At 41.8% G+C, this 21,691-nt stretch overlaps 2 protein-coding genes across 5 annotated transcripts; one reads left to right on the top strand and one right to left on the bottom strand.

The window, feature by feature from the left end:
* Positions 1–731: 731 nt before the first annotated feature.
* cbr4 (carbonyl reductase 4) lies at positions 732–12,865 on the bottom strand. 4 transcript variants are annotated; one of them, XM_072696003.1, is made up of 6 exons: positions 12,775–12,865; positions 11,005–11,155; positions 10,734–10,854; positions 10,459–10,592; positions 8,197–8,331; positions 732–2,160 (listed from the first exon to the last, which is right to left on the bottom strand). In XM_072696003.1, exons 2-6 carry the CDS (start codon positions 11,147–11,149, stop codon positions 1,982–1,984), a joined length of 714 nt encoding a protein of 237 aa, XP_072552104.1. In that variant the 5' UTR covers positions 11,150–11,155; positions 12,775–12,865; the 3' UTR covers positions 732–1,981. The 4 variants fall into 4 exon arrangements, with proteins under 4 accessions (XP_072552104.1, XP_072552105.1, XP_072552102.1 ...); XM_072696004.1 differs by having other exon boundaries at positions 12,834–12,865; XM_072696001.1 differs by having other exon boundaries at positions 12,579–12,848.
* Positions 12,866–12,941: 76 nt separating this feature from the next.
* trmt1l (tRNA methyltransferase 1-like) lies at positions 12,942–21,088 on the top strand. Its single transcript, XM_072696000.1, has 16 exons — positions 12,942–13,029; positions 13,746–13,880; positions 14,001–14,063; positions 14,402–14,515; positions 14,599–14,663; positions 14,903–15,059; positions 15,451–15,571; positions 15,711–15,790; positions 16,005–16,248; positions 16,724–16,936; positions 17,169–17,359; positions 17,448–17,526; positions 17,605–17,771; positions 18,476–18,541; positions 19,850–19,976; positions 20,354–21,088. Exons 1-16 carry the CDS (start codon positions 12,969–12,971, stop codon positions 20,562–20,564), a joined length of 2,094 nt encoding a protein of 697 aa, XP_072552101.1. The 5' UTR covers positions 12,942–12,968; the 3' UTR covers positions 20,565–21,088.
* Positions 21,089–21,691: the final 603 nt, after the last annotated feature.

Raw genomic sequence — 21,691 nt, 5'->3', positions numbered from 1 at the left:
AGGGGAACAAAGCACTGATTTAAATATGGATATTTGATATCTTTTCATGGTAGCTGTAATATACCACTATTCTGAGGTATGTACATAACTCACAGTAACAGCCAGCCAGGCTACAGTACACTCTCCACACTGTAGGGTTATTATTTTATATTAAGGGATGATTTCGGATAATAATCCTGTGGTAGAAGCCATCCTCTTTTTAGCCTTGGTTTGACACAAATCCATTCTTTCCTCTACCCCTGAAATATTGCCAATGCCACTGACAGCAACATAGCCCCAAAACATGACAGATCCACCCCCATGCTTCACATTTGGCAAGGTGCTCTTTTCATTAAAAGCATTTTCCCCCTAAAATGTATCTTTGCTGATTGTGGCCAGTTTGATTTTGATTCATCAGTCCATGACACCTACCCAATCATCCCAAAACCTGACTAGATGTTCTGTAGTGTACTTGAAACGTTGAGAAATTGTGATGGGATTGCAGGTAAGGTTTCTGTTTTATACATTCATGCTGGCTCTTGGCAGTCCTATAGGTGTTTTTGGTTTGTCTTACCAGCATACCAGCATTTCTCTCAGGTGTGAGAGTTTTCTTGGTCATCCAGAGCTTATCTTGACCTCCACAGTTCCCCTGAACTGCCATTTCTTCAAAACGCTGCACTGTAGAAAGCACAAGCTGAAAAAACTATTCATTGCCTTCGTCTGCAAACATCTTGCTTTCATTTTTAGTTGCTTAAAAAAACATGTTTACAGACTGTTAAAAGCTACACAAGCCCCTCAAAGCTTTGAAAAGTCAGAGAATTTATGGAGCATGGAAATTAAAATTTTACTCAATAAAATAAGTGGCTGCAGACTGGCTACAGATTTGTTAGGTGACCATTTACATTTACCTCAGCTAGTTTAAACAGATTAAAAATTCAAAGGGATCTTGGTGCAGATTGGCTTTTGATCATTGTCATCAAGTATGGAGGGTCTGGTCCTTTCTTGGCTTTGTAGGCCAGCGTCAAGGTTTTGAACCTTATGCGGGCAGCAGCTACAGGAAGCCAGTGAGGAGAACGCAGTGGAGTGACCAAAACTTATGTTATGAAAGAAAAAGTAATTGTGCAGGAGGATTTGCGAAAAATATTAGCTACAGAGGCTGCATTCACTACTTCTCAAATATTAGTAATTAGTTCTAGGAGTAAAATCACTTATTTTTTACTTTGTTGTTTACAATATTCCAAATCAAATCCATATTCATTTTGATTCTACAAATACAGTATAAATGTTTTTGATCAAATAATTTGAAAACAGTTAAGCAAAAAAGGGCAAATGTGTGAGGTTGTGCCACACTGCTGAAATGTGTTCAAATTTGATTCAAGCAAGCTCAACATCACTTAAAAAACAATAACTACAGATTTGGATTTTCAGGCTGTACAGACCGCAGTGCATAAACTGTAATTAACATTCAGAACTCTGTGCTCTTGGTAGTGATTAATGGGCTGAGAAAGCACCACTCGAGCAAATCAATTATGTTCAGCTTTAAGTTCATGCAACAGCCTTTCCTTTTCAGATTTATGCATTTACATCTGAACAATTTATGAGAAAGAATGTCCAGGCTCTTGTCTCACTGTCAGTCTGTAATTTACCCATAGACCAACCCTAGCATATGGTCTGAAATGTCACGTCAAATGATTATTGAATGCAGGCTATTGAATCTAGCTGACTGAACATTTGTCTACAGTTTAGCATAACCAAGACAACAATACTTTACAAGAGGCTGCAAAGCGAGCCACTGAATTCTTCATCATCTTTCCAAAGGCAAAATGAGTCAGTATTTTGTACTTTTCCCACAGTCACCAAGGAGTAGTCCCCAGACGGATGTGGCCTGTCCTCCCCTTCCATCAGCGGTCTTTCAAAAATCCTCTTCATTATTCCTTAAAGGAACGACATGTACCACTAATCCCATCAATAGCAGTTTACAGCCAGATCTGTAATCACAGCATCACATGACCAGCTGTAGTCCACCGTCCACCAGCAGAACCTGCCCTGTGACATAAGGTGTCTCCAGGAGGAACAGAACGGCCTGTGCTACTTCTTCCGGCTTCCCAAAACGGCCCAATGGAATCCTCCGTCCCGCCTCCTCCTCTTTCAGGCCTGCCGTCATGTCTGTGCGGATAAGTCCTGAATGAGTCACAAAGAGAAGACAGAGGCTCAAAGCTTAAATTTACTACAGAGACATACAAAAGAACTTGGGTCAATCCTTAAGAATTCACCACAGACCTCCTGTCAGACGCTCTCAGGTTTGTTTAATATTTGCAGGAAATAATAGCTTTATTTAGGCGTGTGCAATCTGCTGATATTTATCTGCATACAGTGGATATTGGTAGTACCGAGGTGTGTCTAGATTGTCGTTGTGGTCCGGTGTGCTGGTATTGGCTGTGGAAATACTCCATTAAGAATGTGCTCATTTAGCGCAAGTTATGGCTAAAAGCAATGTGGCACCCTGAACTTTTGATACTGATACTGAAGTACAATTAAAACATAATTGAGAGTCTACGGGGATCATTTTTGTGTCAGTGGCTTACCAAGGACTCGTTCAAAACAGGGAATTGTGCCTAGGTTGCTGTACTGGCACAGCACATCCCAGATTTGCTGGTTGCATGAAATCCCATCAGAAAACTGTACAGCGCACAAACTCACAATAAATTCACCAGTTTTAGAAAGATAAAATATTATCATGGAAGAAATGAGCTAATAATCTGCTCCCATTCTAAATCTTGATTGTGCTCAGAATTACTTTTATTATGCCTCAGCTGAGCTCAACTACAACAACAGAAAGCTAGTTATGAATGTTCCCAACACAGCCAATGAATACATTTGTGTACTGTAGCAGATGAGGAACACTTCTGGCTATGTCAGTTAGAAACAATAACAGATTTAAGTCTGCATCTTCTAGTGTCTGGGATATACAGGCTTAGTAGTGAAATGCCCTGAAAATGGCATGTACAGCGAGTTCTATGGTTTTACATATTAGGACATAATTAAAACATCTGGTCCTTAGGTAAACTAGGTAAATACAACACAACACACAACATTTTCCACTGTGTTATTCCTTATTTAGCAAAAACTAGCCAAAATACAGAAGTAGTGTGTAAAATACTAAATACACCCTTACTGCTTCCAGAAGTATTAAGAGGGTAAGTAGCAGCCAGGTGCTGCAAAGCAAATCAGCAATTCTAAATCAAAATGGCTGAAAAAGAAAAGAATCAAGGTGTTATAATGGCCTAGTCAAAGTCCAAAACTCAACACAGATGAAATGCTGTGGTGGGACCTGAAAAGAGCTATGCATAAACAAATGCCCACAAACCTCAACAAAGTGAAGCAACAATTTAAAGAAAAGTGGGTCAGAAGTCCTCCAGAAAACCATCACTTCAAGCTATTGCTGCTAAAGGTGTTTCTATAAGCTGTTGACAAATGAGGTGTACTTGTTTTTTCACACATGTTTTTTTACGTTTTCTTAAATAAATGACACAGTGGAATCTGCTGTATGTTGTTGTACATCTGAGGTTGTATTTACCTCATTATAAGACCTGCTAAAGACCAGATGTGCTTTGTATTATGCACTGATAAGAAAAAAAAACACATTATTCAAAGGGCTGTACTTTGTTTTTAACATATCTCTTGCATCTGTAATTCTAATGCAACTACAAGATGATAAATTGGGAACTTTTTCTAAACTCTGGCTAATTGTGGCATATTTATCACGGAGGCTCAAACTTACAGACTGTGGCTTTCACATTCATCGTTATTAGGGTTAAGATGAGGTAACAGATATTGTTTTCTCAGGAGACATCAGCAGTATAGTGCATATTGCAGGCTGTACTGCTCAAATATACCCCAACTATCTCAAGTATCTCAACAAATGCATAACCCATGTTTTCTTACTCATTTCATCAGACATTGTTCCAAAAGTAAAATTAGAACCAGAAAAATTTATTTTCTGCTCAGTGTTCCTAAAAGTACGTAAACAATATAACCAAATTAGAATAATGTTTATATCAAAATGCACTGCTGGAGTATGCAGATGAGTGTTATGGGAGAAGGGAATGGAAGAGAAGAGCGGAGAAAGGAAGAAAGTAGAGGAAGAGAAGAGAAAAGAGCAGGAGAAAATAGGGAGAGACGAGGAAAAGAGAAAAGAAAAAGAGAGGAGAGAAGAGGAGAGATGAGGAAAAGAGAAAAGAAGAGAAAAGAAAAGGAGAGGAGAGAAGAGAAGAGATGAGGAAAAGAGAAAAGAAGAGAAAAGAAAAGGAGAGAAGAGGAGAGACGAGGAAAAGAGAAAAGAAGAGAAAAGAAAAGGAGAGACGAGGAAAAGAGAAAAGAAAAGGAGAGGAGAGACGAGGAAGAGAAAAGAAAAGGAGAGGAGAGAAGAGGAGAGACGAGGATAAGAGAAAAGAGAAAAAAGGAGAGGAGAGAAGAGGAGAGACGAGGAAAAGAGAAAAGAAGAGAAAAGAAAAGGAGAGGAGAGACGAGGAAGAGAAAAGAAAAGGAGAGGAGAGAAGAGGAGAGACGAGGAAAAGAGAAAAGGAGAGAAAAGAAAAGGAGAGGAGAGACGAGGAAGAGAAAAGAAAAGGAGAGGAGAGAAGAGGAGAGACGAGGAAAAGAGAAAAGAAGAGAAAAGAAAAGGAGAGGAGAGAAGAGGAGAGATGAGGAAAAGAGAAAAGAAAAAGAGAGGAGAGACGAGGAAGAGAAAAGAAAAGGAGAGGAGAGAAGAGGAAAAGAGAAAAGAAGAGAAAAGAAAAGGAGAGAAGAGGAGAGACGAGGAAAAGAGAAAAGAAGAGAAAAGAAAAGCAGAGGAGAGACGAGGAAGAGAAAAGAAAAGGAGAGACGAGGAAGAGAAAAGAAAAGGAGAGGAGAAAAGAAAAGGAGAGACGAGGAAAAGAGAAAAAAAGAGAAAAGAAAAGGAGAGGAGAGACGAGGAAAAGAGAAAAGAAGAGAAAAGAAAAGGAGAGGAGAGACGAGGAAGAGAAAAGAAAAGGAGAGGAGAGAAGAGGAGAGACAAGGAAAAGAGAAAAGAAGAGAAAAGAAAAGGAGAGGAGAGACGAGGAAGAGAAAAGAAAAGGAGAGGAGAGAAGAGGAGAGACGAGGAAAAGAGAAAAGAAGAGAAAAGAAAAGGAGAGGAGAGAAGAGGAGAGATGAGGAAAAGATAAAAGAAGAGAAAAGAAAAGGAGAGGAGAGAAGAGGAGAGATGAGGGAAAGAGAAAAGAAGAGAAAAAGAAAAGGAGAGGAGAGACGAGGAAGAGAAAAGAAAAGAAGAGGAGAGAAGAGGAGAGACGAGGAAAAGAGAAAAGAAGAGAAAAGAAAAGGAGAGGAGAGACGAGGAAGAGAAAAGAAAAGGAGAGGAGAGAAGAGGAGAGACGAGGAAAAGAGAAAAGGAGAGAAAAGAAAAGGAGAGGAGAGAAGAGGAGGGATGAGGAAAAGAGAAAAGAAGAGAAAAAGAAAAGGAGAGGAGAGACGAGGAAGAGAAAAGAAAAGGAGAGACGAGGAAGAGAAAAGAAAAGGAGAGGAGAGACGAGGAAAAGAGAAAAGAAGAGAAAAGAAAAGGAGAGGAGAGACGAGGAAGAGAAAAGAAAAGGAGAGGAGAGAAGAGGAGAGACAAGGAAAAGAGAAAAGAAGAGAAAAGAAAAGGAGAGGAGAGACGAGGAAGAGAAAAGAAAAGGAGAGGAGAGAAGAGGAGAGACGAGGAAAAGAGAAAAGGAGAGAAAAGAAAAGGAGAGGAGAGACGAGGAAGAGAAAAGAAAAGGAGAGGAGAGAAGAGGAGAGACGAGGAAAAGAGAAAGGAAGAGAAAAGAAAAGGAGAGGAGAGATGAGGAAAAGATCAAAGAAGAGAAAAGAAAAGGAGAGGAGAGAAGAGGAGAGAAGAGGAGAGATGAGGAAAAGAGAAAAGAAGAAAAAAAGAAAAGGAGAGAAGAGGAGAGACGAGGAAAAGAGAAAAAAAGAGAAAAGAAAAGGAGAGGAGAGACGAGGAAGAGAACAGAAAAGGAGAGGAGAGAAGAGGAGAGACGAGGAAAAGAGAAAAAAGAGAAAAGAAAAGGAGAGGAGAGATGAGGAAGAGAAAAGAAAAGGAGAGGAGAGACGAGGAAAAGAGAAAAGGAGAGAAAAGAAAAGGAGAGGAGAGACGAGGAAGAGAAAAGAAAAGGAGAGGAGAGAAGAGGAGAGACGAGGAAAAGAGAAAAGAAGAGAAAAGAAAAGGAGAGGAGAGACGAGGAGAGACAAGGAAAAGAGAAAAGAAGAGAAAAGAAAAGGAGAGGAGAGATGAGAAAAAGAGAAAAGAAGAGAAAAGAAAAGGAGAGGAGAGACGAGGAAGAGAAAAGAAAAGGAGAGGAGAGAAGAGGAGAGACGAGGAAAAGAGAAAAGAAGAGAAAAGAAAAAGAAGAGGAGAGAAGAGGAGAGATGAGGAAAAGAGAAAAGAAGAGAAAAGAAAAAGAAGAGGAGAGAAGAGGAAGAGAAAAGAAAAGGAGAGACGAGGAGAGGAGAGAAGAGGAGAGAAGAGAAGAGGAGAGGAGAAAAGAGGAGAGGAAAGGAGAGAAGAGGAGAAACGAGAAGAGGAGAGGAGTAAAGAAGAGAAGAGGAGAGGAGAGAAGAGAAGAAAAAAAGAGAAGTACAAGAGGAGAGAAGAGGAGAAACGAGAAGAGAAGAGAGAAGAGAAGAGAAGAAAGGAGAGTGGAGAGGAGAGGAGAGAAGAGAGGAGAGAAGAGAAGAGAAGAGAAGAGAAGAGAAGAGAAGAGAAGAGAAGAAAGGAGAGAGGAGAGAAGAAAGGAGAGAGGAGAGGAGAGGAGAGAGGAGAGAAGAGAGGAGAGAAAAGAAGAGGAGAGAGGAGAGGAGAGGAGAGAGGAAAAGAGAAAAGGAGAGAAAAGATAAGAGAAGAGAGAAGAGGAGAGAGGAGAGGAGAGGAGAGGAGAGAAGAGAAGAGAGGAGAGGAGAGAAGAGAGGAGAGAAGAGGAGAGAGGAGAGGAGAGAAGAGAGGAGAAGAGAGAAGAGAGAAGAGAAGAGAGGAGAGGAGAGGAGAGGAGAGGAGAGAGGAGAGGAGAGGAGAGAAGAGAGGAGAGAAGAGATAAGAGAAGAGAGAAGAGGAGAGAGGAGAGAAGAGAGGAGAGAAGAGAAGAGAGGAGAGAAGAGATAAGAGAAGAGAGAAGAGGAGAGAGGAGAGGAGAGGAGAGGAGAGAAGAGAGGAGAGAAGAGGAGAGAAGAGAAGAGGAGAGGAGAGAAGAGAGGAGAGAAAAGAAGAGAAGAGGAGAGAGAAGAGAGGAGAGGAGAGAGAAGATAGGAGAGAAGAGAGGAGAGAAGAGAGAAAAGCAGAGGAGAGAAGAGGAGAGAGGAGAGGAGAGAGGAGAGGAGAGAAGAGAAGAGAAGAGAAAAGAGGAGAGGAGAGGAGAGAGGAGAGGAGAGATAAGAGAAGAGGAGAGAGGAGAGGAGAGAAGAGAAGAGAGGAGAGGAGAAAAGAGAAGAGGAGAGAAGAGGAGAGAGGAGAGAAGAGAAGAGAGGAGAGAAGAGGAGAGAGGAGAGAAGAGATAAGAGAGAAGAGGAGAGAGGAGAGGAGAGAAGAGGAGTGGAGAGAAGAGGAGAGGAGAGGAGAGAGGAGAGGGGAGAGGAGAGAGGAGAGGAGAGGAGAGGAGAGGAGAGGAGAGAGGAGAGGAGAGGAGAGGAGAGAAGAGGAGTGGAGAGGAGAGGAGAGGAGAGGAGAGGAGAGGAGAGGAGAAGAGAGGAGAGGAGAGAGGAGAGAAGAGGAGAGAAGAGGAGAGGGGAGAGGAGAGAGGAGAGAAGAGAGGAGAGGAGAGGAGAGGAGAGAAGAGAGGAGAGAAGAGGAGAGAAGAGAGGAGAGAAGAGAGGAGGAGAGAAGAGGAGAGAAGAGAGGAGAGAAGAGGAGAGAAGAGAGGAGAGAAGAGAGGAGAGAAGAGGAGAGAAGAGAGGAGAGAAGAGGAGAGAAGAGAGGAGAGAAGAGAGGAGAGGAGAGAAGAGGAGAGAAGAGAGGAGAGAAGAGAGGAGGAGAGAAGAGGAGAGAAGAGAGGAGAGAAGAGGAGAGAAGAGAGGAGAGAAGAGAGGAGAGGAGAGAAGAGGAGAGAAGAGAGGAGAGAAGAGGAGAGAAGAGAGGAGAGAAGAGAGGAGAGGAGAGAAGAGGAGAGAAGAGAGGAGAGAAGAGGAGAGAAGAGAGGACAATACCTGGAGCCACTAAGTTGACTCGAATGCTTTTGGAGGCGACCTCTCTGGCAAGTGAGCGTGTAAAGCCTTCCAGACCAGCTTTGCTGGCGCTGTACACACACTGACCAGTGTTTCCCTTCACACCCACCACCGAGCCTAAGGAAACATATCATCAATGTCCACTCAACATTTACATGACGTTACATCAACACGAATGCACAGGAAGTGGCCCTGTTTACATGCAGTCTAGGCACTATTTGACAAATACTGCTGTAAGACATGCATCAGGTCTACAGAACAGACTCCTAATGTGAGTCCAACAAAACACTCAGTAGAGTAATGAACATCTTAACTGAATTACTCATAATGTTCACTAACAATTAATCCCAACTTTGTGGACTAAGCAGAGCTGAGCAGTAATCACTAATGGCGCTCTGCCGCCATCTGGTGGTTATCAGATCAATACAGACAAAAGTACTGTGTTTCAGAGCTGGATGTTGCTTTTAGATCATTAGAGTAACCCAATAATGACTCTTAATCTATTCATCTACATTCACCTGGCCTAAAGAGAAAAATACCTCTAGATTATTGAAGGGAAAGAAATGCCTAGCTGATCAGCTGGTGAATGCAGAAACTACATAGCGTACCTCATTTATTACAGTGTGTGTAGTATTAGTAACAGATGCTTTTTCGCATTAACTTTCTGACATCATAAAAACGTTAAATCTAGACCTAAAACAGCATGACCTGACATCGGCACTGTCTGCACCTATATAACTGTATAAGCTCCACAGTCTGCAGTCAGTCTGCCAGTTATGCTAAAATGGGTGACAATAAGCGGTAGTTTCTACATCAGATTACCTGACCACCACTAGGGGTTCTACTTCCACATGCCCATTTCACACAAGACTAAATTTATATGTGGTCCCAGTGGTAACTTCCTCACCTACGGGTGCTACTGTATGACATTAAGGGGCTGAGCCCGCCCTGGACAACCACTGTGCCCCACTGGCCTATGTCCTCCGCCAAGGTGCTCCAAAGCAGTGTTCAGCTAAGCAATCTATGGATAGCTAGGGCACATGCTTATATAAGTGTATGTCTGTGTGCCTGTATGACTCCTCCTTGACCTGATCTTGTTTTTTTTTATGCCAAGCAATGCCACGTTTATCCTTGTGTTTGGCCTTGAACATAGAGTTAGCAATACAGCATATTACATTCAAATCAGCAATGAGAAAAGTAAGGAAGGCTGCTATGATGCTGATGGCCATGTGACCATGTGTGTTGCCAGAACATCTGGGATTAAAATGTAAGCCACTAAAACTCACAGATATCATGTGGCGACTTTATTCCTGAAGAGAGACTAATAATTGAATACATGAGCTCCATGATAAACTAATCCAATCCAAAGCCTTTTTGTTGGGATTGTTAACATAAAGAAGTGTGTGGCTGAAACTAACATGGAGACAAATGTAACAGACTATTTATGTAGTTTAACAGGCTCACGCAGAACTTTAGCTATTTAGACACCTCACATGATTTTTTCCTCCCATTTTTGGACAGATATTTCTCAAAAATCTGTTTTTGTAGCGTTTATGTAACAGTACTCATACCAACATTGTTCTCATTTTCCTTATGGTGGGTGTAATACAGCATCAGTATACCATTTTGAAGTATGTAGTGAGAGCTAGCCAGGCTAATGCACAGCCTCCACACAGCAAGGTGTAACAGTGTCCAACAGAAGGGTCCTCATAAATAAAGCCCATAAACTTAACATAAATTTTTCACGCCCGTATCTGCTGTTCTACCTTGTGCTGAAACATACATTTGCCTCTTTAGGCTAACAATGTTTATTTGGATGCAGATGTTTTTACAGATGTTTTAGGTCGGACCTGTACTGAACTACTCGTGCTTGTGTCCATTAGGCCTAATGCACTACACCACTATGGCCGGGAGTCAGACGTGTGAATCCAGAGCCATGCCGCTTTGCCATCAGTGGCCAGAGTCCGGGAGTGCACAACTGGCCTTGCCAATTGGCGGGTAGATGACCCTCTCCCGTCTCATCACTCTTAATGATGTTGGCCGGCACAGGCATTTGTCCCCCCCGACGCCCCGACACTTTCCTCTGCATGTATAGGGGAAGCTACATATGGGTTGGTTAAATGACAATACCAAATTGTGAGAAAAACAACGTCCGCCAAAGGGAGCATTTTCACACTATTGCCATTTTAATGGGATTATGCATGCCAGTATGTCAAATGAGACCCAAGTCAGGTAACAGCTTACCTATGTTAACAATAGCACCTCCTTTGCTCAGCATGCTCCGCAGAGCCGCCCTACAGGTAAGCATGGAGCCAAGCAGGTTGGTGTGAAGAACAGAAACCATGTCCTCTGGTTTACTCCTCATTAGGAGTGCATCTCTGAAACACAGATTAGTGTGATGACTCCTATGACAGAGCAGGTCTCACAAAATATGATTAATGCTCCTGAAGCTTCATCAAGCATCTTCAATCTGCCTTCTCATGACCAAAAGCAACATACTCTCACACAAGCTTCCTCACCTGTTGATGCCAGCTGAATTAACTAGGTATCCAACAGGCCCACATGTCTTAGTGATAGTTTCAAACGCTCTCTGGACATCTTGTTCGTTAGAAACGTCACAGTTGAGGCCAACATGTTCTCCTTTAATTTAACAGACACATTTTAATTTAACATTTTATTCTTACTATTAGGGGATATAAAGGCACCTGTAATCATTTTAAGCTCAGTCAGCAACTTAGCTGAGGTAAATTAACCTTTGCAGAAAACTGAAAATGCTTCACAGTGATTCACCTCCAGGAAGTGAGTTTGCTATGACCTGCGCTGCTTCCAGGTTTCTGGACATCACCACTACCCTGTGCCCTCTTTGCGCCAACAGCTGGGCAACTGCGCGCCCAATGCCACGGGAGCCCCCGAACACCACGCCCAATCTGGACATCGTCCCCTATAACACAAGAAAAGGAACTTTACTATTACTATGACATTCATCTAAACTTGTCCAGTGCCAACTTGTACAGCTCATACTGAGGTACAAAAGTTGAATTTGTAAAGTCAGGCATCTAAAAGGGGTCACTTTTAGAATATATATATTTTTTATGAAATGAAAAAGCTTCAGCTGTCATTAAGGTTGCGTTTGTCAATTCTGATGCCATTTCACCTTCAAAGTGTTATAACAACTGATGCTTGTTAGAAAAAGCCTTAAGAAATGTTTCCATCAATTGTTATACATGGCTTGTGTAAGGAATGCTGGCCTTCAGTAAAGCGTTACCAAAATGTTCTGAAAAAGCTTGTTTGATTTTTTTGTGCCATTTTTGTTTTACTTTTAAATGACAAAAAAAACCAACCAAATAAATAAAAATATAGTACTGTAAATGCTACCCAGACATAAAACACTGTGTGAAAATGTACAGTTATCATTTATTTAATTTATATGCATCTTATAGTTTATTATACAAATTCTATTTAAAGCAGCAGTCCTCAAGATGTTTTCATTACAACTGAAAGCAGTAGTGGACAGGGACAAAGATATTGTAATAAATGGCATCAGTTTGCTGCACGACCATGCCTTCGACCTCTAATATATTCATTGTAAAAACAGTGGTCTGGTAGGTCTTAATGGGATTTCTATCACACCTGCAAACATAGTCTTCATTTTCTCATTCACCCACTTGCAATGTCTAGATTCATCCGCTTTGAAATGAGGCTGCGCCCCAATGCACATTTTAAGAGTACTCTTCTGCATGCTTGATGATGCTTGATTCACACCCATCCAGAGCCTTTTGCAAATAAACATTTAGATTCTATGAAACCTGTACATTTAAACTGCTTTAACCCAGTGCAATATTGCAAACAGAGAGTATGTATAGAGTGTGTATATGTATAGTATAAGTTAATATGTAAATATTCAGTATTTCTATTTTGTAAATATGTTCTTTTTTTTGTCCTACTGCAAGGGACGATGCACCCAAGTTTTTCGCTCACCTTTACACCTGTGTAATGTGATGTGACAATAAACCTGATTTGATGCAATTACACACTCTCACCAGAGAGGTCTCCAAATTCCCAAAACTTTCAGACTGCAGCTTTAATATCTAATAAGAAATCTAGGTAGACTTGCATTTATATAACCTTACGGCAACATGTAGCTGTTATTTTAGTGAACACGTATTAGTCCTTAACTATATGTTACAATAACATTATTATTACAAAAAAACAACAATTTTTTTAACCTGTAATCACCCTTTGCACCAGTTTTGTATGTATTTATAGTCTGGATACTATCAGTAAAGTGCGTATAATTAGATTAACACCACTATTTTTACAACAAATAACCTTATTTATATATTTATTTATATATTTTCACATACCTATATAACCGATTAGTTAATGGTAAAGATCAGAGGTCCACTTCGTACCGTCCGCTGCCACCTAACAGTCCGCTAGCTAGTGCTACTGTCTTGCAGAAAGTGGCTGAGAGCTTGGCAGGTTGTGGACACTGACACTGACCGCGGCGTTGTGTCCAGTTACACCAAGGGTGTGCTTGAGCCCCGCGGTCAGACTCACACTTTCTACCGTGTTTCTTCAGTCATTTTACCGAATGTCACTCTCGCCTCCAAACATACCCGCGTGTCGCCATATTGAACAAGCTGCGTGATGACCACGCCCCTCCCATTTCGTCACAGCCACACTCCGCCCCTATTGGTCCCTGCACGCCGCGTGCGTAGCGTTCTTCGCGGACTCTACGTAACTAACTTAAAATGGCGGAGCGAAAGGAAGGGAACACTGAGCAGCTTCACCAGGAGGACGCCAATATTAAAGGCAAGATAATCCCCTTATTACCACAAGAACGCAGCTATAACAGCGGTTTTCGTTTTTCTTAAATTACATTAGTGAAGTCAGAGCCGCGTTGCTGCACTAAATGCGCTTCTATCACGACTTTTAAACTGTAGAAGTAAATATGGGCCTCCTCACGGAGCTCCACCATAGGACCTAGATGTAAATAACGCAAATGCTGAAACTATATTTGTGTCTAAAGCTCTAATGTTCGAGAATATGTATATTAGCTTCTTTTTCACGGTGGGAAAATGCTCACAGATGAGTTGAACTCATGCAGGACAGTGAACAGAGCGGTTCGATTGGGCTCTGTTGTAGTGGTCTAATCGCGGAGCTCCGCAATAGGGCCGTACACTTGCAGCGGTGCAAATTTGCTTATGTGACGTAGGGGGGCGCAATAATGTTAACCAAGTGATCAAATGTACGGTATAGCAGTTCTTTATTATTCTAACGATTAGACGTCCTGTTGAAGGATAAAATAATAATAATGGAAGACTTTTTGCTCTGTATAAAACCAAAAAGCCTTCTTTTAAGAACCATGTTCTTTTTTTTTTTTAATAATATAAACTCTTAACAATAAGGGTTCAATATATTAGAGGGCATTTTTAACATCAGCATACATATTCTCCTGAAAATAAAAATCTTTGAATGCGAAAACATTTCATCTGAGTAAAATGCTTGTTGGTCGGTTTCGTGCATAGCTGTCGAAGACCCACTGAAGATGCAAGCAACATCCGAAGAAGAGGGCAAGCCGCTTCCTGTTCATGAAGCCACTTCCACTGAAGTTGTGAAAAGTGAGGACGGTCATTTGCAGACCCCTGCTTCCACAACCTCTGGTAATGTGTTACACGAGCTTACTTCACTATTTGGTTTCTCAAGGCAGCCACTTAAACAGTCAGTGATGAGTGATGTTACTTAATGACCTAGTTGAAATGACCTCTGTCTTTTTGTTTCAGAGAGGCATGTGTCTATCCAGACTACACTGGAGGGCCTGGAGATGCTAGTGGACTTAAATGGAGGTGAGGAAGATCAATGCATATTGTTCATAAACATATCTAGCAATGTTGAGGCATAAGCATTCATAAAATGTAAACCTGCATCAAACATAGAATATTTAGAGCACCTAACCAGTCTAAGTGCATCATTGATGTCCTGTAAAAACCTTATATCTGCATTTTTGTCTTTTTTTACCTTTGCATTGTGTTTAAATATTATCACAAATGTATTAGATTGACTGACTACATTCATTTGAAATATCAGAAATATCATACTTTTTTTTTTTTTCTAAGCAGTTATCTCCCGATACCAATATAAGATGCCAATTACATCTCTTATTGTAACTTGTGTAAACTTACAGCTGGTAGGAAGTCCTGTCCATTGTGCCCAGAGGAGAAATTTAAGGCCTGCTACAGTCACAAACTGAGACGTCACCTCCAGAACCTACACTGGAAAGTCTATGTGGAATTTGAAGGTAGTTATCCGTGCACAAGCATCAACACAGCACTGCACCTTTGAATGTGGACGGCTAACGGTTGCTTGTTTTGGGTCTCACAGGTCAGAGGATGTGCATTTGTCATTTGCCCTGCAGACAGATGAAGTCCAGTCTAGGTTCAGACCAGGTGAGCCTCTTCCTGAGAGCCTTCAGTTAGTTAAATCAAGCGTATGCATTTAAGGCAGTGCTGGCCATAAGGGGGCAGACTAGACTAAGAAAAGTTGAATGGGTCTCTACATACAATTCATTACTTGTAGAGCACTGTCTTTTATGTTACAGCCTGAGTCAATGATTTTTGATGTCCCAGTCAGTGATTGTCATCTAGTCTTTTGTCTCCTCTAATGTGTGTGTGTGTATGTTCTCCAGAGTCAAGCCCGTCTAGTTGCCCACTACCACTGTGTAGTGTGTTCGGTCACCATTGCGAGAAAGACAGACATGATCAGTCATCTCAAACGGCATGTCAACAAGGGCGAGACTGAGGCCAGCTATTCAGGCACCTCAGATGTATCGTTTGAGGAAACAGGTAAGGAGCTTTTCCATGTGTTTCCAAACTGTGAGGACTTTTCTGTGTGCTTTAATGAATCAATGTTTTCTTGTGCCAAAATAATGCCCACCCTCTGTGACAGGCAGTGTAAGGGAGTATAACTGGCCCAAGTGGGAATGATGTCTTTTTCTGTCCCTTCCATCACTCAGTGCGATTCTGGCCAACACTGAACGTTAGCGAGCTAGTAGTTGCAGTTAGTGTGACAGTCAGCTTGGTAGCATCAGGGAAACCTAGATATTGGACATGATTTGGATCAAGTGGATCAACTAGGAGGGGAGCTAGACATTCCTGGACTAGAATTGGGTACCACTATTGTACATTTTGTCTCATTGTCTCTCTTTTGCTCTCCCCTGTCTGTGTTTTCCCTCAGTGCCAGGTGGACAGGCCTATGAAATCATGAAAGAATTAGGCACCAATGTGCAGCTAATGCCCAACCACAACACACCCCAAAAGACAGATACCTACTTCAACCGAAAGATGAAGACCAACAGGTCAGAGGATGTAGAGGTCCCTATGCAGAATAAGACTAACTAATGGTTATTGGTGGAGTATAATGAACAACAGTGTAATAAACAAAAATACCCTAGTCGTCCATGTATCCTGAGGCTTTTCATCTGTTTTGTCTTCCAGGCAGCTGGTGTTTTGCTCTCTTGCGGTTCTTGCTGAGGAAAGGAGTCCCCTGGAATGTCTTGATGCATTTGGAGCCACAGGTGGGTCTTGTTCTCAATAGATCTGATTATTGTAGAAGAGCTGGCCAGTAAGATGTACCCTTAGATACATGGTGTCCTATGCCTTCATGAATTAGTCATTCATTACTCTAATTTCTGAGTCTTGAGTAGTTACGGCAGTTATTATTTATAAGTGCTTCCATTTCTGATCTTTTATGGATGCTTCTCAGCTTCTTCCTTTTCTCCTTCCTTCCAGGTATAATGGGCCTTCAGTGGGCCAAACACCTCCGCAACGCTGTTAAAGTGACCATAAACGACATCAATGAAGCCTGTGTGAAGATGATCAAGGAAAACTGCCACCTGAACCACATCCGTGCAGAAGGGGGGCGCACGCCACGGCAACTGGAGGGGGCAGGAGACAGCGACACTCCTATTGCCACTGTGGAGGTGTCCAAGATGGATGCCAACGTCATCATGCACCTGAGAGCCTTTGACTACATGTAAGAAAATCAGCCAGCCACATAGAAAATAGAACAGGACCGGATCGTTTTGGTGACACTTTATCTGAATATATATACACATGTATAGGTATTAATTAATGTTTTTAGGAGCATTGCTTGGGTAGTTAAGCTAACCCTTAAGCTGACATGACATGACCGGCATCATTTGTTCCATTTATAATATCATGCTTAACTTAAGCAGGTAGGTCTAAGCAGTTCCATTCCTTTTTAAACTGTAACTCTTTATAATGGTGCTATAAATGGAGCCGTCTGCTGCTTTGGGTTAATGGTCATTTTTCCTACATTATAGAAATATGCATTGTTCAAAAAGTACATGTTCAGTGCTTAGACAAAAGACTGTATTTATTGGATTTAAAGTCAGTTTAACCATTAGGTACATGTGTATGTATGTTATTATTCTCAAACCCAAATTAATCTCATGACTTTTTTATTTTATTTTATTTTATAACCTTAGACATCTAGACCCATTTGGGACAGCTGTGAATTACCTGGACGCTGCGTTCCGAAACGTGCGCAACTTGGGGATCGTTTCTGTGACCTCGACGGACACTGGCTCACTCTACTCCAAGTCGTTGAATGTGACGCTCCGCCATTACGGCTGCCAGATTGTGAGGACAGAGTACTATAGAGAACTGGCTGCACGCATGGTGGTGGCCTCCATAGCTAGGTAAGACAAACTTACTTAACCTCTATCAGACCACAAATAGTGCCCCCTACCTCCCTCAATAAATATAAATAACTTGGAACACAACAACAAGTGAAGGGAAGCACTCTCAACAATATTAAGTGTGCACAGCCCATATTTGTGCCATACCATAGGAATGGCTTAGTCATTGTGGACTACTATTAATGGATTACTGCTGTAAAAAGAGAATTTTACATTTGAAACGTGTGTTCAGGGCTGCAGCGCGCTGTAATAAAGGTATCGAGGTGCTGTTGGCCGTGGCTCTGGAGCACTTTGTGCTGGTGGTGGTGCGGGTGCTCCGAGGCCCTACGCAGGCTGACGAATCGGCCAAGAAACTGCGGCAGCTTCTGCACTGCCAGTGGTGTGAGGAGAGGGTATTCCTGAAGCCCGGCAGCATGGTGGAGGGTAAGTCTAATGCTACAACAAACAAGAAAATCCTAGTTTTGCCTATTATTTTTTTATTAGCTGACCTATGCTTTTGTGTGATTTCCAGAGAATCTGTACAGGCAGCTGCCTTGTCAGTGCCATGGCAGCATGCCAGGGAAGACTGCTGTGGAGCTCGGGCCGCTATGGTTAGATGCTGTTTCATCTCCAGCTAGTGTCCATTACTAGTTGGAGAGCACTGGTTTTACGTCTCTGTTATCTCTCAGGTCAGGCTCTCTGTACAACACTGGCTTCCTGAGGCGCATGCTGGTGGCAGCGGTGCAGCACAGCATGGAGGATATCCAGCCTCTAGTGAAGACTCTAATCTGTGAGGCCGACTGCACCACGCTCAAGTCCTTCTCTGTCACTGGCCATTCGGTTCTAGCCAATCAAGGTATGAATGTGAATAGCCTCAGCTGTAGGACCTTACTTTATCGGGTATCAGGTCATGTTTACTCTGCCTCTAACACACCTGATCCTACTGATCATTTAATTGACAAGCCCCTACTGAGTTGAAGGTAGTGTCTTCCTGAGCAGGTACCCCTAAAATGAGCAGGGTAGGGAACCACTGCTCTAGATGACCATCAATTCAGTGTGTACAACTGTATATTTGGTTTACTGAATTAGGGAGATCACCGATGCCTGCCCTCCAGGAACTCATTTTCTTACAACAGAACTGCTCTTGGCTGGAAACCAACAGTGTTGTGAAAAAAAAAAAATTACATAAATAAATAATAAATATAAAAGCAAAAATGCCACCATGTCTGAACCCGTAAACCAGTGCAAATTGGTTTACCACCTACATAATATCTGATCAACTTATGATGGTCCCTGTCAGTAATTGTTTTTAATACATGTGTATTTCACTGTATATTAGTAATTAATATATCCAGTCTGTTACATTCACTAAAATACATTTCCATTTTTCAGTCCTTCTTTGTTCCCCAAATAAGTAATGGTTTTGTTTCAGGTGTTCAGCTCTGTGATCTTTCACTGAAATGAATAAGGCTATCCCATATTTATTGTCAAATTGTTCTGCTTTGGGTTTGGGTTGCTGTTGAATTTGCTAAACAGTGCACTTGTTTTGTCTCTTGGCAGTGGAATGTGGTGTCGTTATCAAAACTTTACAGAAGGTGGAGGAAGCCGATACTGCTGACCAATCAGGTAGTAGAACGGTCAAGCAGGTTTGACTGTTATTCAGAGACTATGGAATCACCTTTTCCATTGCGCAGCCTAAACCACCTGCAGGCTGCTTACAGAAATATTACAGCATTTATGCAGGGCTACACATTCGCACAAGCGTTATCCTGCCCTGTCAGGTCAAATGTATTTGTGTAGCGCTTTTTATTGGCCTTGTCACAAAGCAGCTTTACAGAATCAGTAATCAGTAAGAAAACAAGAGATCAACAACATAAAAACCCAAGACCCTCAGTGAGCAGCCAAAGAAAACCTTGAAATGAACCAAGACTCACATGGGAGACCCATCTATCCTCCTCTGATCAGAACTATTCATGGATTATTGATCACTGTACCATACTACCACATGGCACTTCTCTACTGCTCAGGTGTGCTGAAATAATCAGAATATTATAACTCATATAATCATAGTAGCAATGTAAGAGGAATGAGAGTAATGATGGGTAAGGGTGGTAATATTAGTAGTGGCAGATAATTAAGAGTCCCTGATTTTAACATAGTTATTAAGCAGATAGCAGTAGCAGGAAGGTGGGCAGCTAGTCTGACATAGGAGGCAGGGGAGCCTGGTGGTCAGTCTGGTGGGTTGTAGCTGGTCTGACGTAGGTACAGGGGACCCCAGTGTTCAATCTTCTAACCGGTCAGGCCGGATAAGTGGGCAGTCATTAAATCATATTGCAGATAGTGGGATGCAGAGTCTGGAGTGGTAGTGATGTAACCTGGAGAAGAGTCGTTTCTAAGTTAGTGGAGCATCAACAAGCTTTTGAAGCTACTATTCTAAGGTAAAAATGCTCCATAATGTCGCTTTACGTGCATCAGTGCATTATGGTAATAATCACATCACTGTATAGCAATCAGTATCACCATGTGTGTGTCAAAGAAACTGTAGGTTGGCAAAATAAGTGTGTACTACAGCGAAGTGCATCTACAGTTGATGCAGCTAATTAAATTTCCCAACAGGCTTAGTCACGTATTCCATACTTGAGTATACTGTATGTGCAGTAGGAGTACCTGTAGTAAGGTACAGGCTGATGCATCAGAGCAATTTTATAAATATTTTCAGTATTCAGTGTGACAGGACAACCTGTTGAAACTTCAATACATAATATATATCAATACATTTCCGTGGCAAGCTGTTTCTTCAGTTATCCCAGGTCTGAACACACTTAGTAAAAGAGCAGGACCACCAAATACCTAAGCACTTGTTACATATCTAGCTGTCTAACACCTACAACTTTGAACTGTGGATTTTATAGAACTGTCTTTCTTACCACTCAGGAAAGAGGAAGACTGGAGAAGAGCCTGGTAATGTAGTGAAAAAGCTCAAATCGGATGCTTCGCTGGAGCATCCCGCCTTCTACTACAGCATTCATCGCCACAGCATCCGTGGCATGAACATGCCCAAGTGAGTCCTCTGACCCCTTTAATTCCTCACTGTGATCTAATGATTTACATGCAGATATTGCTTACTGTGCAGTGCTTTACATAGAAACCCCAAGAATGGGCCTAATGACCAATAAGGAGTTTTTCATTTTGGATTATATATACAAATATCGCTCACACATAGCCAGACATAGAGCCTTAGTTTATACCAGTGGCCTCAAACCCTGCTCCTGGAGAGCTACCTTACTACAGACTTTGGATCCAACCCTGATTCCCCCCCGCCCCCCTACCTGATCCAGCTAATTACTGCCTTCAGAAATCCTGCATTTGGCTTCTGATTGGTAAAAGCAATACTGTAATAAGAAATGTTGAATATTCACTCTGTTCCTGCTGTTTCAGGTTGAATAAGTTTCTGCAGTATCTGACTGAAGCCGGATTCAGAGTGAGCCGGACACACTTCGACCCCACGGGGGTTCGCACCGATGCCACGCTGGAGCAGTTTAAGTCTGTGCTTACCAAATACAGCGTGCCCACCTACTCCTCAGCGCCCCCGAGTGGCAACCAAGGGCATGGCATTAGCACAGAGGACACTGCCCACAAGACCGACTGACTTTCCCAAGAAAGGACGCAGTGAGACAGTGTTTTGCAATGTTAAAAAAAACAACAAAAAAAACGTGTGGCAGCAGGATTAGTACCATATTACTGCTGAGTTATGAGCGTGCATCCCAGTGCTGCTCTGACAGTGCTTGCGTTTCTGCTGACTCTCCATTTCCGTGTTTCATATCAGATGGAGAGAAGAGGATGTTTGCGGAGTGTTACACCAGGAGTTTGTTGCTTCGATGCACTGAGACTTTAAGAAGGGTTTGAGCCACCTGAGCTTTCTCATGTGGTGAATGAGAAGGCAGTCGTTTGCATCTCATAAACTGAGCCTACAAGCTTTCAGTGTCTAATGATATTTATTTCTTAGTCTTTCAGTGAGAGTATTTATGGGCTTTTATCTTCTTTTTTTGTGTCCAGCTTTATCTGCTTTTGTATTCTCTTTTAAAAATGGATTTCCTGACAAGAGCTGCAGACAAATTCATAAGAGATTGTTATAAGTTGTTATTGGGAACATGAATAAACCATAAAGGCATGTCCAGTGATCTTTTCTGTTGTGGTTTTGTGTCTGAGTGGACGTCTCTAATTGCCTTGTGTTAACAGTTGGCATGTGAACACCGGCCAGTAGAACCTGACAATACAAAGTGTATCACGAGTGACCTTTTAAAATAGTGTGATTTATCAAAATCAAATATGCTTAAAATCTGAGTAAAACAAAAGTTCAGATGTTCTCCAATCAGAGCAGTGGTTTAAACACCATACTACATAACCCACGGCCTGCCTCAGGTATTTGCGTGTTAACTATACGTTAGAAATACAGTGTTTGTTTGTTTGTTTTTGTTTTTTAAATTGATACAGTATCACAAAACATCTGATTGTGGTTCTATGTATCAATATTTTCTTACACCCCTTCAGACCAAAAGGGTCCCGCCACCCCTTTCTAATGAGCACATTCAATTTTGCCCACGTACAAATACAAACTAAAGGGATGTTTAAGATTTTTAAATTTCACTTGTTTTTAATTTCACAAGATATTTTGTAGTGTATAAATAAAATATGAACCCTTGAAAATATGAATATGAATATATACAGTATGGACTTGTGGAAACTCATCTGCTTGTTTTTTTTCCTCTTCTGTTT

Source organism: Salminus brasiliensis, chromosome 1 (genome assembly GCF_030463535.1).
Source record: "Salminus brasiliensis chromosome 1, fSalBra1.hap2, whole genome shotgun sequence".
Lineage (NCBI taxonomy): Eukaryota > Metazoa > Chordata > Actinopteri > Characiformes > Bryconidae > Salminus > Salminus brasiliensis.
The sequence above is the reverse complement of the archived record's forward strand: the minus strand, read 5'-3'. Positions and strand labels throughout refer to the sequence as shown.

Excerpts from the sequence above, each read along its gene's own strand:
- cbr4 (XM_072696003.1), bottom strand. The coding sequence starts at position 11,149 with ATGTCCAGATTGGGCGTGGTGTTCGGGGGCTCCCGTGGCATTGGGCGC. Across the intron at positions 10,855-11,004 it reads AGCAAACTCACTTCCTGGAG|GAGAACATGTTGGCCTCAAC; the intron begins GTGAATCACTGT and ends GTTAAATTAAAG. Across the intron at positions 2,161-8,196 it reads AGTCAACTTAGTGGCTCCAG|GACTTATCCGCACAGACATG; the intron begins GTATTGTCCTCT and ends TGACTCATTCAG.
- trmt1l (XM_072696000.1), top strand. The coding sequence starts at position 12,969 with ATGGCGGAGCGAAAGGAAGGGAACACTGAGCAGCTTCACCAGGAGGAC. Across the intron at positions 15,572-15,710 it reads CGAAAGATGAAGACCAACAG|GCAGCTGGTGTTTTGCTCTC; the intron begins GTCAGAGGATGT and ends TTTGTCTTCCAG. Across the intron at positions 17,360-17,447 it reads GCCCGGCAGCATGGTGGAGG|AGAATCTGTACAGGCAGCTG; the intron begins GTAAGTCTAATG and ends TGTGATTTCCAG.